The sequence below is a fragment of the Pongo abelii genome, chromosome 18, assembly GCF_028885655.2.
Source record: "Pongo abelii isolate AG06213 chromosome 18, NHGRI_mPonAbe1-v2.0_pri, whole genome shotgun sequence".
Classification (NCBI taxonomy): Eukaryota; Metazoa; Chordata; class Mammalia; order Primates; family Hominidae; genus Pongo; species Pongo abelii.
The window spans coordinates 4,627,970-4,643,712 of record NC_072003.2 but is presented as its reverse complement, the minus strand read 5'-3'; the positions used below and the strand labels follow the sequence as shown (position 1 = coordinate 4,643,712).

Below are 15,743 nucleotides of genomic sequence, written 5' to 3'. Positions count from 1 at the left end.
CATGCCTCTGTTCATTCCATTACAACCCAATCAAAAAAAAAAGACAACCCAATTAAAAGTGGGCAATGGATCCAAACACACATTTCTCCAAAGACATACTAATAGCCAACATGCACAAGAAAGATGCTCAACATCATTAGTCACCAGGGAAAAAGCAAATCGAAACTCTAACGAGATAGCATTTTATATTCACTAGGGTAGTAATTAAAAAGACAGATGATAATAGTAAGTGTTCACTGGGATGTGGAGAAATCATGGCCCTCATATGCTGCTGATGGGAATGTAAAATGGTGCAGCTGCTTTGAAAAAGGCTGGCAGCTTCTCAAAAGGTTAAACATCCAGTTACCATATGACTCAGCAGCTATACTCCTAAATATCCAAGAGAACTGAAAACATGCCTACACAAAAACTTACATATGAATGTCTATATAGCAGCACTGTTCATGATAGCAAAAAGTGGAAAATATCCAAATGTCCATCAAACGATGAATAAACAATATGTGATCAATCCATGCAACAGATTATTTGACCATGAAAACGGATGAAGTATTGACACAAGCTATAACACAGATGAACTCTGAAAACATTATGTGAATGAAAGAAGCCAAGACACACAAAAGGATACATATCGTATGATTCCCTGTATATGAATATTCAGAATAGGCGAATCCAAAGAGGCAGGATGCAGGTTAGCAGCTGCCAGGGACCGGGGAGAGACGACAATGGAAGGGGAGTGCTAATGAATACACGGTTTCTTTTTGAGGTAATGAAAATGTCCTAAAGTTGACTGTCGTGACAGGTGCACAACTCCAGTGAAGTGTGCACTTAAAAGCTGTCAATCCTACAATGGTGCCTCCAATATTGATTTTATTTTATTGGTCAGAGCAAACCAAGGGTCTAGGAACCAGTGGTGTAGACATCTCGTATACAACTTTACTCAGCTACCCTAACTACCCTAATACACCCTGGGATACGACAATGGGAATTTCACATTTTCCAGGTTAAGAAAGGGCCAGGCGTGGTGGTCACGCCTGTAATCCCAGCACTTTGGGAGGCCGAGGCAGGTGAATCACCTGAGGTCAGGAGTTTAAGACCAGCCTGACCAACAAAGTGAAACCCTGTCTCTACTAAAAATACAAAAAAAATTAGCCGGGAGTGGTGGCGGGCGCCTGTAGTCCCAGCTACTTGGGAGGCAGAGACAGGAGAACTGCTTGAACCCAGGAGGCAGAGGTTGTGGTGAGCCGAGATTGCGCCATTGCACTCCAGCCTGGGCAACGGAGTGAGACTCCATCTCAAAAAAAAAAAGAAAGGAAAGGAAGTAATTCTAAACCTATAAACTTTTATCTGGATGCAAAGAATGACTACCTAAAACTTAGACTAGCATACCTACTGATTCAGAAAATACAGATTAAATTTAATTATGAAAATAGCTCTAGAAAAAAAAACTTCTTAAAATCTCTGGTTTGGGCTTGCCTCTTTTTTCTGAAGCACCAACCTCTATGGCATTGTGCACCAAAAAACAGTCTAGCAAAGGCCAGCTTTATCACACCCTTCTATACTATCAGTTCATGAGACCTATCCATATGGGCACATACGCCGTACTGATCAAGATCAGATGGGATCAACAACATTCCTACTACAATTTGGTCACCAAAACCTGACTTCCATACAGACCTGATAATAGGCTTTCTTGATCTCTTTCTGGCTGGCATTTCGAGGCACTCCTAATATCTGGTAATAATCTTCTTTGGCCAAAGGGGCACTTGTGTGGAAGGAGGCAGTACAAATGAAAGGGTAATGTTTTGTTCCTAAAAAGGAAAAAACAAACAAAGAAAATCACTCTGGGAATGTTCTCAACAAAAGAAAACTTTGAGTACATGACCCACCAGGCTGTATCTGTGAAGGAACAAACAAACTGATAGGGTTTGGCTGTGTCCCCACCCAGATATCACCTAGAATTTTAGTTCCCATAATCCCCAAGTGTCATGGGAGGGACCTGATGGGAGGTAATTGAATCACAGGGGCAGTTACCTCCATGCTGGTCTCCCGATAGTAAGTTCTCACGAGATCTGATAGTTTTATGACAGGCCTTTCACCCTTTTGCTCATTCTTCCTGCTGCCATGTTAAGAAGGATGTGTTTGCTTCCCCTTCCCCCACGATCGCTGAGGCCTCCCCAGCCATGCTGAACTGTGACTTAATTAAACCTCTTTCCTTTAAAATTTACCCAGTCTTAGGTATGTCTTTATTAGCTGCATGAGAACAGACTAATACACAGGCTACAGCTTTAGGGCTGTTCCCTAATGCACTTCAATAATGGCTAAAGAAGCCACAGTATTTAATTAATATTAAACAACGTCAGAGTATTGGATGAGGCTGATTCTCCTGGCTTATACTACTGGAGTGGTCTTAGTACACCACTAAAGGAATAATACTCCTGACTGGGAGATGATTAAAAAAGGGATTCAGCTCCCCCCCCTTATGCCACACGAGCACTTACCATTTGCTAGGTATTTTCGTATTTTCATATTCTTCTGTCACACTTAATGCTTAACAACTCCCCACATTCTTTTCCCTCTATCTTGCAGCCTTGGGTATCTACTTAAGGAGCAGTTCTCAAGACTGTGCTCCCTGGACCAACAGCATCATTAGATTGATGAAAATACAGATGTTCAAGCCCTACTCCAGACATTCACCAGAAACTCAGGAGGTCTCCACCCACTAGATGCCAGTAGAGAACTCCAGGCATTGCCAAATGTCCCCTGGGAAGTAAAAGTGTCCCCTGCTGAGAACCAATGACAACTCAATCTAAGAAGGTCGGGGAAGAACTTCTAGGCATTAGCTGTTAAGCTGCAAAAACTGGCTGAGCTGCCCAGGAAAGCATTTGCCATTTCCAGTGGAAAACAAGTGGCGGTTACTAACTAGGATGACTTTGTTTGTACTTTGGATCTGGATTCGCAGCACCTTTTTAAATAGCAAGACACCAACTGCTTAAGAAACAAGGATGTTTTAGTTCATTCATTTAACAGATAGGAAGAGCAGGTTTTTTTTTTTTGGAGACGGAGTCTCGATCTGTCGCCCAGGCTGGAGTGCAGTGGCACGATTCTGGCTCACTGCAAGCTCTGCTTCCCGGGTTCACATCATTCTCCTGCCTCAGCCTCCCAAGTAGCTGGGACTATGGGCGCCCGCCACCATGCCCAGCTGATTTTTTATATTTTTAGTAGAGACGGGGTTTCACCATGTTAGCCAGGATGGTCTCGATCTCCTGACCTCATGATCCGCCTGCCTCGGCCTCCCAAAGTGCTGGGATTACAGGCATGAGCCACCGTGCCCGGCAGGCTTTTTGTTTGTTTTTTGAGATGCAGTTTCGCTCTTGTTGCTCAGACTGGCATGCAATGGTGCGATTTTGGCTCACTGCAACCTCCACCTCCTGGGTTCAAGCGATTCTCCTGCCTCAGCCTCCCCAGTAACTGGGACTACAGGCGTGTGCCACCACGCCCAGACTGGAAGAGTGTTTTAATAGGTGAACTCTGTTTAAAAAGTGAATAAGCCGGGCCGGGTGTGGTGGCTCCTGCCTGTAATCCCAGCACTTTGGGAGGCCAAGGCGGGCGGATCACCTGAGGTCAGGAGTTAGAGACCAGCCTGACCAACATGGAGAAACCCCGTCTCTACTAAAAATACAAAATTAGCCGGATGTGGTGGTGCATGCCTGTAATCCCAGCTAGTAAGGAGGCTGAAGCAAGAGAATCGCTTGAACCTGGGAGGCAGAGGTTGCAGTGAGCCAAGATCGCGCCATTGCACTCCAGCCTGGGCAACAAGAGCGAAACTCCATCACACACAAAAAAAAGAAAAAAAAAAAAAGAAATAAAAATAAGCTTGGGCACAGTGGCTCTCGCCTGTAATCCCAGCACTTTGGGAACCTGAGGCGTGAGGATCGCTTGAGCCCAGGAATTCGAAACCAGCCTGGGCAACACAGAGACCCTGTCTCTATTAAAAATAAATAAATAAATGGATCAAAGACTTTAACTTATATGGCATACTAAATATGTTTGTAAATAAACTTATGACAGGGAAAAAAAAGAGAGAGAGACAGAAATAGGCTAAAGAGGACTGTGAATCCACACAGATTTATGCCTATAACTAAACTAGAGACTGTGTATGTGGTGGCAGTGGTGGTTAGAGATGATAACGATTAATGGGGCCTAGGAATAGGAAGGGCCTTAGAGCTATGCTAAGGAGTCTGGATTTTATCCTAAGAGCAATAGGGAGCCACTGCAAATGTTAAACAAAGAACCCATTAGGTTTGCATGAGAAACAACTCTAGGCTGGGCAAGGTGGCTCACGCCTGTTGTAATCCCAGCACTTTGGGAGGCCGAGGCGGGTGGATCCCTTGAGGCCAGGAGTTCGAGACCAAGCTGGCCAACATGGTGAAATCTTGTCTCTACTAAAAATACAAAAATTAGCCAGTCATGGTGGCGCACGCCTGTAATCCCAGCTACTTGGGAGGCTGAGGCATGAGAACTGTTTGAACCTGGGAGGCTGAGGTTGCAGTGAGCCAAGATCACGCCATTGCACTGCAGCCTGGGTGACAGAGCAAGAGTCCATCTGAAAAAAACAAAAAAAAAGAGAAACAACTCTAGGAAGCCTGGGAGACTACTCGAAATTAATCAGCACAAAACACAACCAGAGGTTGGTTGAGCACATCCAAGTAGGAGGCCAGGTAAAGGATGATCAGACAGGAGAATGAATAGGAATGGTCAGGATACTTAAAATTAGAAATAGGAAATAAATCCGTGTGTTTGGCACACCCAATACGCTCGGAATACAAAAAGCACACTGGAAGTAGTAGGCGTCAGGAGACCACTTTGTGTTTCTTCAGTCAGACTTGAGAAAACACTAGAGCTGGCTTATTATTGAACTTGTACTCAACCCTCTTTTTATTTCGGAGTAAGGGGTTGCCCTGGCCCAGTCCAGCCTCTCTCTCACCACTCCTTCCAATGCCAGAAGGCTGAGGCTGGTAGTGACCTGTGGCAGCTGTGGCTTCAACATTGTGGGCAGAGAACATGGACTGGAGTTAGTACAGAGATAGTAACGCACAAAACTGCATGTGGATAAAGACAAATCACGTTTAATTACAAGGTTGATGGCTTTGTTTTTTCTTTTTTTTGAGACAGAGTCTCACTTTGTCCCCCAGGCTGGAGTGCAGTGGTGTGATCTCGGTTCACTGCAACCTCCATCTCCCAGGTTCAAGCGATTCTTCTGCTTTAGCCTCTCAAGTAGCCAGGACTATAGGCGCACACCACCACACCTGGCTAATTTTTGTATTTTTGGTAGGTAAGAAGTTTCACCATGTTGGCCAGGCTGGTCTCGAACTCCTGACCTCAAGTGATCCGCCGGCCTCGTCCTACCAAAGTGCTGGGGTTACAGGCATGAGCCACCATCCCCAGTCTGATGACTTTTGACATTATCCAAAGGGCATCAATGATTAACAATAATTAGAGTTCATTTAATAGACTATTTATTTTATCAGATATGACCAGTAAATGTCCTGTCCTTTTTAGAAAAACCCAGAATAAAATAAGCCTCCAAGTCATTCTAAGAATGGCCAACCCACTGTCCAACAACTGCTTTCTTTTTTTTTTTTTTTTTTTTTGACAGGGAGTTTGGCTCTTGTTGCCCAGGCTGGAGTGCAATGGCGCAATCTCGGCTCACTGCAACCTCTGCCTCCTGGGTTCAAGCGATTCTCCTGCCTCAGCCTCCCGAGTAGCTGGGATTACAGGAACCCGCCACCACGCCTGGCCAGTTTTTTCAATTTTTAGTAGAGACAAGCTTTGGCCATCTTGGCCAGGCTGGTCTCAAACTCCTGACCTCAGGTGATCGACCCACCTCCCAAAGTAATGGGATTGCAGGCATGAGTCACGATGCCTGGCCACCAACAACTGCTTTCTTTCTGCTTGGAAGAAAAGTCAGATCTAAAATGTTGTTACGTCATCTTACTACTAGATTTGAGACAAGATCACAGACTAGTGTTTGGAAGCTGAGTTGATAAACTTAAAAAAATTTTTTTTTAAGAGACAGGGGTCTCAATATGTTGCCTAGGCCAAATTCAAATTCCTGGACTCCAGCAATCCTCTCACCTCAACCTCCTGAGTAGCTAGGACTACAGAGGCTTGCCACCACATGGCTTCTCAGTTGATGACTTTATTTATTAATTTTTTGGTAGAGAAAGAGTCATACTCTGTCGCCCAGGCTGGAGTGCAGTGGCATCATCATGGCTCACTGCAGCCTCAACCTTCTGGGCTCAAGTGATCCTCCCACCTCAGCATCCCGAGCAGCTGGGAGTACAGGCAGTTGCCACGACAGTTGGCTAATTTTTTTTTTTTTGAGACACAGTTTCGCTCTTGTTGATCAGGCTGGAGTGCAATGGCGCTAACTCGGCTCACGGCAACCTCCGACTTTCAGGTTCAAGCAATTCTCCTGCCCCAGCCTCCCGAGTACCTGGGTTTACAGGCATGCGCCACCAGGCCGGGCTAATTTTGTATTTTTTGTAGAGAGGGGGTCTCTCCATGTTAATCAGGCTGGTCTCAAACTCCTGACTTCAGGTGATCCGCCTGCGTGGGCCTCCCAAAGTGCTGGGATTACAGCCATGAGCCACCGTGTCCGGCCACAGTCAACTAATTTTTAAAAATCTTTTTCTAGGCCGGGTGCGGTGACTCACACCTGTAATCCCAGCACTTTGGGAGGCTGAGGTGAACAGATCATGAGGTAAAGAGAACGAGACCATCCTGGCCAACATGGTGAAATTCAGTCTCTACTAAAAATACAAAAATTAACTGGGAGTGGTGGCACGTGCCTGTAGTCCCAGCTACTCAGGAGACTGAGGCAGGAGGATCGCTTAAATCCAGGAGGCGGAGGATGCAGTGAGCCGAAATCACGGTGAGCCAAGATCATGGTGAACCGAGGTCACAACACAGCACTCCAGCCTGGCTACAGAGCAAGACTCCGTCTCAAACAAACAAACAAAAAAATCTTGGCCAGGCGCGGTGGCTCACGCCTGTAATCCCAGCACTTTGGGAGGCCGAGGCAGGCGGATCACGAGGTCAGGAGATCGAGACCATCCTGGCTAACACAGTGAAACTCCATCTCTACTAAAAATACAAAAAATCAGCCGTGCATGGTTGCAGGTGCCTGTAGTCCCAGCTACTCGGGAGGCTGAGGCAGGAGAATGGCCTGAACCCGGGAGGCAGAGCTTGCAGTGAGCCGAGAACACGCCACTGCACTCCAGCCTGGGCGACAGAGCGAGACTCCGTCTCAAAAAAAAAAAAAAAAAAAAAATCTTTTTGTAGAGATGGAATCTGCCTATGTTGCCCAGGCTGGTCCCAAACTGCTGGGCTCATGTGATCCTCCTGCCTCAGCGCCAGCATAGCACTGGAATTACAGTCGTGAGCCACCCCGCCCAACCACTTGATGACTCTACCTGTGAAAACAGAATGGATCCTGAAAGATGCCACCTCTCACCTGTGTACACTACCTGATACAAAACTTGCCCATGGCAGGTTATAAGCTCACTTGGGGAACAAGACAGCTAACCGCAGTTCCTTAGTCACAGCCTCACACAAAGCTTAGTGTTTAGTGCCTGTTTCTCTCTTTCACATACACAATAATAACAAATGCTCCCAAATTTGTACAGCTGGAACATGAACAAATTTGGCTTAATAAAACAAGTCACCTAAGAAATTAATATTTGAACAAAAACATGCAGACAGATTCTATTTAAAACAACCTTGACATTAGAAAATGTTAGCAAGCTCTAAAAATGGCCACTTTTGCTCATGTTGAAAAATCTAGCCTGGCATGGTGGCTCACACCTATAACCCCAGCACTTTGGGAGGCCAAGGTGGAAGGGTCATTTGAGGCCAGGAGTTTGAAACCAGCCTGGGCAACATAGTAGGACCATGGCTCTACAAAATAAAAAAATATGTATGTGTTTAAGAAAAAAATTTTAAAAAATCCATCATGACATCTCTCCAAATAATCCAGATGAAACCTAGAAAGAATACTGAACAGACGACTGCTCCTTCCATGAGGTATATAGATGCAGGGACAGAATTTAAAAATTCATTCTGGGGCCAGGCCTGGTGGCTCACGCCTGTAATTCCAGCACTGTGGCAGGCCAAGGTGGGCGGATCACTTGAAGCCAGGAGTTCAAGACCAGCCTGGCCAACACGGTGAAACCCCATCTCTACTAAAAATATAAAAGCTGACTGGGCACGATGGCAGACACCTGTAATCCCAATACTTCGGGAGGCCGAGACGGGCGAATCATCTGAGGTCAGGAGTTCAAGACCAGCCTGGCCAACATAGTGAAACCCTGTCTCTACTAAAAATACAAAAATTAGCTGGGCGTGGTGGTGGGCACCTGTAATACCAGCTACTCAGGAGGCTGAGGCAAGAGAATTGCTTGAACCCGGGAGGCGGAGGTTGCAGTGAGCAGAGATCACACCACTGCATTCCAGCCTGGGCGACAGAGCAAGACTCCATCTCAAAAAAAAAAGTTAGCTGGGCATGGTGGCTCACACCTGTAATCCCAGCTACTTGGGAGGCTGAGGCACGAGAATCGCTTGAATCCGGCAGGCAGAGGTTGCAGTGAGCCAGGATCACATCACTGCAATTCAGCCTGGGCAACAGAGCAAGAGTCCATCTCAAAAATAAAAATAAGGCCAGCTGCGGTGGCTCAAGCCTGTAATCCGAGCACTTTGGGAGGCCGAGGCGGGCGGATCACAAGGTCAGGAGATTGAGACCATCTTGGCTAACACGGTGAAACCCCGTCTCTACTAAAAATACAAAAAAGTAGCTGGGTGTGGTGGCGGGGGCCTGTAGTCCCAGCTACTCGGAAGGCTGAGGCAAAAGAATGGCGTGAACCCGGGAGGCGGAGCTTGCAGTGAGCTGAGATAGCACCACTGCACTCCAGCCTGGGCAACAGAGCGAGACTCCGTCTCAAAAAAAAAAAAAAAAAAAATTCATTCTCTTGGCTAGGTGCAGTGGCTGATGCCTGTAATCCCAGCACTTTGGGAAGCTGAAGCAAGAGAATCACTTGAGCCCAGCCTGGGTAACATGGTGAAACCCCATCTACAGAAAACTAGCTGGGTGTGGTGGTGCATGCCTGTAGTCCCAGCTACTCAGGAGGCTGAGGATGGAGGATCGATTGAACCTGGGAGGTCAAGGTTGCACTGAGTTGTAATTGTGCCTCTGCACCAGTCTGGGCAACAGGAGGCCCTGTCTTAAAAAATAATTAAATAAATAAATAATCATTCTCTTAACCAAACACACATCCAATCTCTTTGTTCTCTGCCATCTCCTCAGTGCCCAGAACAGTGGCTGGCATACAGTTGGCCTCAATTAATACCTGTGAATGAATGAATTTTCAAACAGAGGCTCAAAGGGATTAAATAACACCCCGCTCACACACACTGGGGAAGTTCACCCCTGAAGCTCAGGCTCTTTTCTTTACATTGCATGAAGTAACCACAATTACTGATAATTTAACGATTGTCTACTATGTAAGTATTACAAAGTGGATTGCAATAGGAAGTTATTTGGTATAAATTGTCTTGTCAGGGCCCTTTAATTAATCTTTATAAATTTATAGATAGCTTAAATATCTTTTGCACAAATTCTAGAGGACACAAAACTAGCACAATTCAGGTACGTACAACATACAGCACAAAACACACAGCATAAGAAAACAAGGCTAAGCAGGGCACGGTGGTTCACGCCTGTAATTCCAACACTTTCGGAAGCCAAGGGGGTATGGATCACCTGAGGTCAGGAGTTTGAGACCAGCCTGGCCAACATGGCGAAATCCCGTCTCTATTAAAGATAGAAAAATTGGCCAGGCGTGGTGGCGCGTGCCTGTAGTCCCAGCTACTCGGGAGGCTGAGGCAAGATAATCTCTTGAACCCAGGAGGCGGAGGTTGCAGTGTTGCAGTGAGTCGAGATTGGGCCTCTGCATTCCAGCCTGGGCAACAGAGCAAGACTCAGTCTCAAAAAAAAAAAAAAAAAGAAAAAAGAAAAGAAAAAAAAACATGACTAAGCATTTCAAGGCTTAATGTATAATTCAGTGTCATCTCAGGCAACGAAATCAAGCCTCCACCTCTTTGTGACATTTATAGGTGGTTTAACATCTAAGCCTCAGTATCTTTATAAAATGGAATAACAGTGCCTATCACGTGGAAATGTGATGTAAGGGGAAAACCATGCCTGGCCAACAGTAAGCGCTCAATAAATGTCTAACTGTGTTATTATTACAATCACCAACTAAAGACTTCTAAAAAGATTGTTAACTGTGCCCTTCAATTAGCACCACGTGGTAGAAACAGCGTAAACTATGACATGACAGCTTTGGGTTTGAGACAACTCTTCTAGTCTAACTTCATGACCTTGGGCTGGTCGATTCCTCTGTTGAATCTCAGTTTCTCATTCTTTAAAATGGGGATGACGACAGGCATCTTGCAGGGTTGTTGTAACAAAGTAACTAGCCTCTCCGAATGGCAGTTAGCTCTTCCCTTCCGCTATGGGCTAGAAGGTGGAGAGATGGGAAAGAAGAGGACGAGGGAGCAGCGGCCTCTAGAAATGCTGACAGAGAGGTGAAGGTTCACTATTTACGGGCGTTTCATCACCACCGCCGGGGGCTGCACGCTTCTCTCCCTTCCTTGACGGCTGAGTAGCCACTAGGGCCTCCCCGCCTCCTGCCTGTCTGTGTCTCCTGCAATTGTGCATCCGGGTCGGAAGACAAACTCTACCCCACTACCCCTGCAGCGGTAGTCACAGCGAGAAGAATCACTGCTTTCTAGGCCCTGAAACCGCCACTCGGGAGTTGGAACCTGCCCTCACCTGTGAGGCTGCCACCAGGTCTCAATGTCAGCAGCGCTCGGGGGCCGCGAAAGGTCAGGGAAGACGCAAAGGCGGGGACGCTCAGCTTGCGGCTCAGCCATGCCCCCACCACGCCCTCCCTGGGCGGCCGGGCCCCTCTCCCCGATGCAGCCGGCAGCCGCTGGGTCCCCACAGCCACCAGCAACCAGCGTGCGGAGCACCGCGCAGCCATCTTGGCCCGGGGACACTGCGCCTGCGCCGCCCGGCTCTAGGGTGCCTCGCGGGAACGGCGGGCGCGCGCAGAGGCGCATGCGTCGCGCACGCGCAGCCGCACCGTACGCGTAGCCGCACCCAACGCTCCTTCCGGGTAGCTATCGCCGAAACGGGGTTTGCTGTGAAGAGTGTTGTTAGGTAGACTCGCCGTGCAGAACCTCGTTATTCTGTGCTAGACAACCAATGAGTGTACGTTATCGGTATAAGGACGTGGTTGAATGTAGCCGAACTTAACTGGTCCGACGGTTCTGGCTAAGGGCGAGACTACATGTCCCGGCATACAACGCGGCCCTCCGTCGCGCCGCTCCCAGCATGTAGTGCGTGGTTCCGTCCTGCTGACCCTGAGACTTACGACGAATTGCGTGAGTTTTACTCTTGCCGTCTCCGCGCGCTTCCAGTAAATCTTCGTCGCCACCCCCAAATCCTGGCCGCAGTCTCACTTTCTCTTAGGCTGATTCCCCACCCGCCTCCTCTAACAAGACTCAGTTCTCTCCTTTTTTTTTTTTTTTTTTTTCTTTTTTGACAGTCTCTCTCTGTCGCCAGGCTGGAGTGCCTGCTTGACTCACTGCAACCTCCTCCTCCCGAGTTCAAGCAATTCTCTGCCTCAGTCTCCCGAGTAGCAGGGATTACAGGCGCGTGCCACCACGCCCGGCTAATTTTTTTGTATTTTCAGTAGAGATGGGGTTTCACCATCTTGGCCAGGCTGGGTCTTGAACTCCTGACCTCGTGATCCACCCGCCTCGGCCTCCCAAAGTGCTGGGATTACAGGCGAGAGCCACCGCGCCGACCTCAGCTCTCTCCTTAAGCGTGTTAGCCTTCTCCAAACCTGCAGTGAACTTGCTGGTTCAGAATGGGAGCCGTGCTGCCCAAAAACTAAATTAGTAAAACTTGTGAGCACCTACTGTGTGTCATGCACGTTCTGGAATATCGGGGATACAGTGATGCATGATACACCATCCCTGCTCGGGAGGAGCAAACAATGACTCGAGAGAGGCTCCTTAGCAACTAACAATATTAAATGCTATCACAGGAATAAGCACTGTTACAGGCATACAAGGTGAAGAAGTCATTCCATTTCTAAAATGGGGGAGAGGAAGTTTGGGATGTCAGGGCTTCTAAGAGGTAAGATTCAAATTGAACATCGATGAAAAGTGTGTCAGGTAGGGATGGAGTATTCCAGGTAGCCTGAACTTCAGAAACAGATGTCTGAGATATGAAAGTGTTTGCCGCCTTTGCTTAAGCCCTAAATTTAAGAGTATGTGATGAGGCCGGTCGCGGTGACTCACGCCTGTAATCCCAGCACTTTGGGAGGCTGAGGTGGCGGATCACGAGGTCAGGAGTGCGAGACCAGCCTGGCCAACATGGTGAAACCCCGTCTCTACGAAAAATACAAAAATTAGCCAGGCATGGTAGCACGCACCTATAGTCCAGCTACTCGGGAGGCTGAGGCAGGAGACTCGCTTGAACCCAGGAGGCGGAGGTTGCAGTGAACCAAAATCGCGGCACTGCCCTCCAGCCTGGGCAAAAGAGAGAAACTCCATCTCAAAAAATAAAAGTGGCTGGGCGCGGTGGCTCAGTGGGCGGATCACCTGAGGTCCGGAGTTCGAGACCAGCCTGACCAACATGGAGAAACCCCGTCTCTCCTAAAAATACAAAATTAGCCGGGCGTGGTGGCGCATGCCTGTAATCCCAGCTACTCCGGAGGCTGAGGCAGGAGAATGGCTTGAACTCGGGAGGTGGAGGTTGCTGTGAGCCGAGATCGCACCATTGCACTCCAGCCTGGGCAGCAAGAGCGAAACTCTGTCTCAAAAAAAAAAAAAAAAAATGTATGTGATGAGATGAGGCTAGGAAGGGAGACCTGACCTGGTTAGTCTTGCAAAGGACTTTCAGTTTTCACACTTCCACCATCATAACCACCTCAAGCAATAGGAAAAAAACCTGAGGATTCTTGGTTGGGTTTAAAACAGTCTGTGCTCATAAATCTTCGCCCCCGTCCCCAAAGCCTGGGAATCTGTGCTACTCCCCCTCCCCCCTACTCCCAGCATTGTACACCAAATTTTTGTGTACATGGATGTTAATTTGGGTAGATACCCATAGCTTTCGTCAGTCAAATTCTCCACAGGCATTGGCACTCGAAGATTAAAAACCACCAGTCCTGCCAGGCGCGGTGGCTCACGCCTGTAATCCCAGCACTCTGGGAGGCTGAGGCAGGCGGATCACCTGAGGTCAGCAGTTCGAGACTAGCCTGACCAACATGGAGAAACCCCGTCTCTACTAAAAATACAAAATTAGCTGGGTGTGGTGACGCATGCCTGTAATCCCAGCTACTCAGGAGGCTGAGGCAGGAGAGTCGCTTGAACCCAGGAGGCGGAGGTTGCAGTGAGCCGAGATCGCGCCATTGCACTCCAGCCTGGGCAACAAGAGTGAAACTCCCCCTCAAAAAAAAAATAATAATAAATAAATAAAACCACCAGTCCTTTGAAGAACAGTGACCAAGCTATTGTAAATTGCAAGTAATAGTTGGAGAGAGTTTGGGCTATGGAATGGAGAGGACTGAGATGAACAAGGGTGTTGGGAGGTGAGCAAGAGTTACTTTAATACATTCAGGAAATACTTAAATGACCAGCAGAGTGATGAAGAGTATGGGTTCTGGGCGGGGCACAATGGCTCACGCCTGTAATCCCAGCACTCTGGGAAGCTGAGGCGGGCGGATCACCTGAGGTCAGGAGTTCCAGACCAGCCTGGCCAACACGATGAAACCCTGTCTCTACTAAAAATACAAAAATTAGCCGGGAATGGTGGCAGGCGCCTGTAATCCCAGCTACTCGGGAGGCTGAGGCAGGAGAATTGCTTGAACCCGGGAGGCGGAGGTTGCAGTGAGCTGAGATAGTGCCACTGCACTCCAGCCTGGGCGACGGGGTGAGACTTTGTCTCAAAAAAAAAAAAAAAAAAAGATATGGGTTCTGATTGGGCGCAGTGGCTCATGCCTGTAATCCCAGTACTCTGGGAGGCCGAGGAGCGTGGATCACGACGTCAGGAGTTCAAGACCAGTCTGGCCAATATAGTTAAACCCCGTCCCTACTAAAAATACAAAAATTAGCCAGGCATGGTGGCACGTGCCTGTATTCCCAGCTACTCGGGAGGCTGAGGCAGGAGAATCGCTTGAACCCAGGAGGCAGAGGTTGCAGTGAGCCAAGATCGCACCACTGCTCTCCCTCCTGGGCAACAAGATCAAAACGCCATCTCAAACAAACAAAAAAAGAGTATGGGTTCTGTGGCCAGGCGCGGTGGCTCACACCTGTAATCCTAGCATTTTGGGAGGCTGAGGCGGGCGGATCACTTGAGGTCAGGTGTTGGAGACTAGCCTGGCCAACATGGCGAAACCTCGTCTCTACTGAAAATACAAAAGTTAGCCGGGCGTGATGGCGGGCGCCTATAATCCCAGCTACTCGGGAGGCTGAGGCAGGAGAGTTGCTTGAATCAAGGAGATGGAGGTTGCAGTGAGCCAAGATTGCTCCACTGCACTCCAGCCTGGGTGACAGAGTGAGACGCTGTCTCAAAAATAAAGAGAAAAAGAGTATGGGTTCTGTGCTAGGCATGGTGGCTCATGCCTGTCAATCCCTGCACCTTGGGAGGCCGAGGCAGGAGAATCACTTGGGCCCGGAAGTTCAAGACCAGCCTTGGCAACATAGCAAGACCTCATCTTTACAAAAAAAAATTTTTTTAATTGGCCAGGCATGGTGGCGCATGCTTGTGGTCCCGGTTATTTGGGAGGCCGAGGTGGGAGGACCACTTCAGTCCAGGAGTTCAAGGCTACAGTGAGCTATGATAGTGTCACTGCATTGCAGCCTGAGCAACAGAGCAAGACACTTTCTAAAAAAAAAAAAAAAAAAAAAAAAGAGTATAGCTCTGGAGTCAGACTTCCTGGGATTGAATTCTAGCTGTGCCACTTACCAGCTGTGTGTCCTTGGGCAACTTACTTCACTCTGTTCTTCCGTTTCCTTTTCTCTAGAATGGGGACATAGGCCGGGCACGGTGGCTCACACCTGTAATCCCAGCATTTTTAGAGGCTGAGGTGGGAGGATTGCTTGAGCCTGGGAGGCTGAGGCTGCAGTGGGCCATGATTGTGCCACCGTACTCCAGCCTGGGTGACAAATGGAGACCATATGTCAAAAAAATAAATGAGGACTTAATAGTAACTACCTCGGCCAGGCGTGGTGACTCACGCCTGTAATCTCAGCACTTTGGGAGGCCGAGGTGGGGGGATCACCTGAGGTTCAAGAGCAGCCTGGCCAACATGGTGAAACCCCATCTCTACTAAAAAGTACAAAAATTGCCGGGCGTGGCTCACGCCTGTAATCCTAGCACTTTGGGAGGCCAAAGCAGGTGGATCACCTGAGGTCAGGAGTTCAAGACCAGCCTGGGCCACTTGGTGAAACCCTGTCACTACAAAAATGAGCCGGGCACGGCGGCACATGCCTATAATCCCAGCTACTTGGGAGGCTGAGGCACAGGAATCACTTGAGCCCAGGAGGCGGAGGCTGCAGTGAGCTGAGATTGCACCACTGCACTCCAGTCTGGGCAACAGTGAGACTCTGTC

At 48.2% G+C, this 15,743-nt stretch overlaps 2 protein-coding genes across 10 annotated transcripts in view; one reads left to right on the top strand and one right to left on the bottom strand.

Moving 5' to 3' along the window:
• The window catches only part of DNAJA3 (DnaJ heat shock protein family (Hsp40) member A3), a 31,873-nt gene extending 20,690 nt beyond the window's left edge, over positions 1 to 11,183 (bottom strand). For 6 of the 8 annotated variants that reach the window (XR_010137812.1, XR_010137813.1, XR_010137814.1 and 3 more), the window contains exons 1-2: positions 10,892 to 11,144; positions 1,675 to 1,808 (exon numbers count right to left, since the gene is read on the bottom strand). Coding sequence is in view for 3 of the 8 variants with exons in the window: in XM_063717542.1 (XP_063573612.1) it covers positions 1,675 to 1,808; positions 10,892 to 11,102 (345 nt within the window). In the remaining 5 variants the exon portion in view is untranslated. Of the gene's footprint in view, positions 1 to 1,674; positions 1,809 to 10,891 lie in introns of all 8 variants that reach the window. The other 2 variants (XM_024233619.3, XM_024233620.3) reach the window with 2 other exon arrangements.
• Positions 11,184 to 11,205: 22 nt separating this feature from the next.
• The window catches only part of CORO7 (coronin 7), an 86,895-nt gene continuing 82,357 nt past the window's right edge, over positions 11,206 to 15,743 (top strand). Inside the window, exon 1 of one of the 2 annotated variants that reach the window (XM_054533191.1) lies at positions 11,206 to 11,332. In XM_054533191.1, coding sequence (XP_054389166.1) covers positions 11,327 to 11,332 — 6 coding nt within the window. In that variant the 5' untranslated portion in view covers positions 11,206 to 11,326. The remainder of the gene's footprint in view (positions 11,333 to 15,743) is intronic. The other variant, XM_054533190.2, reaches the window with a different exon arrangement.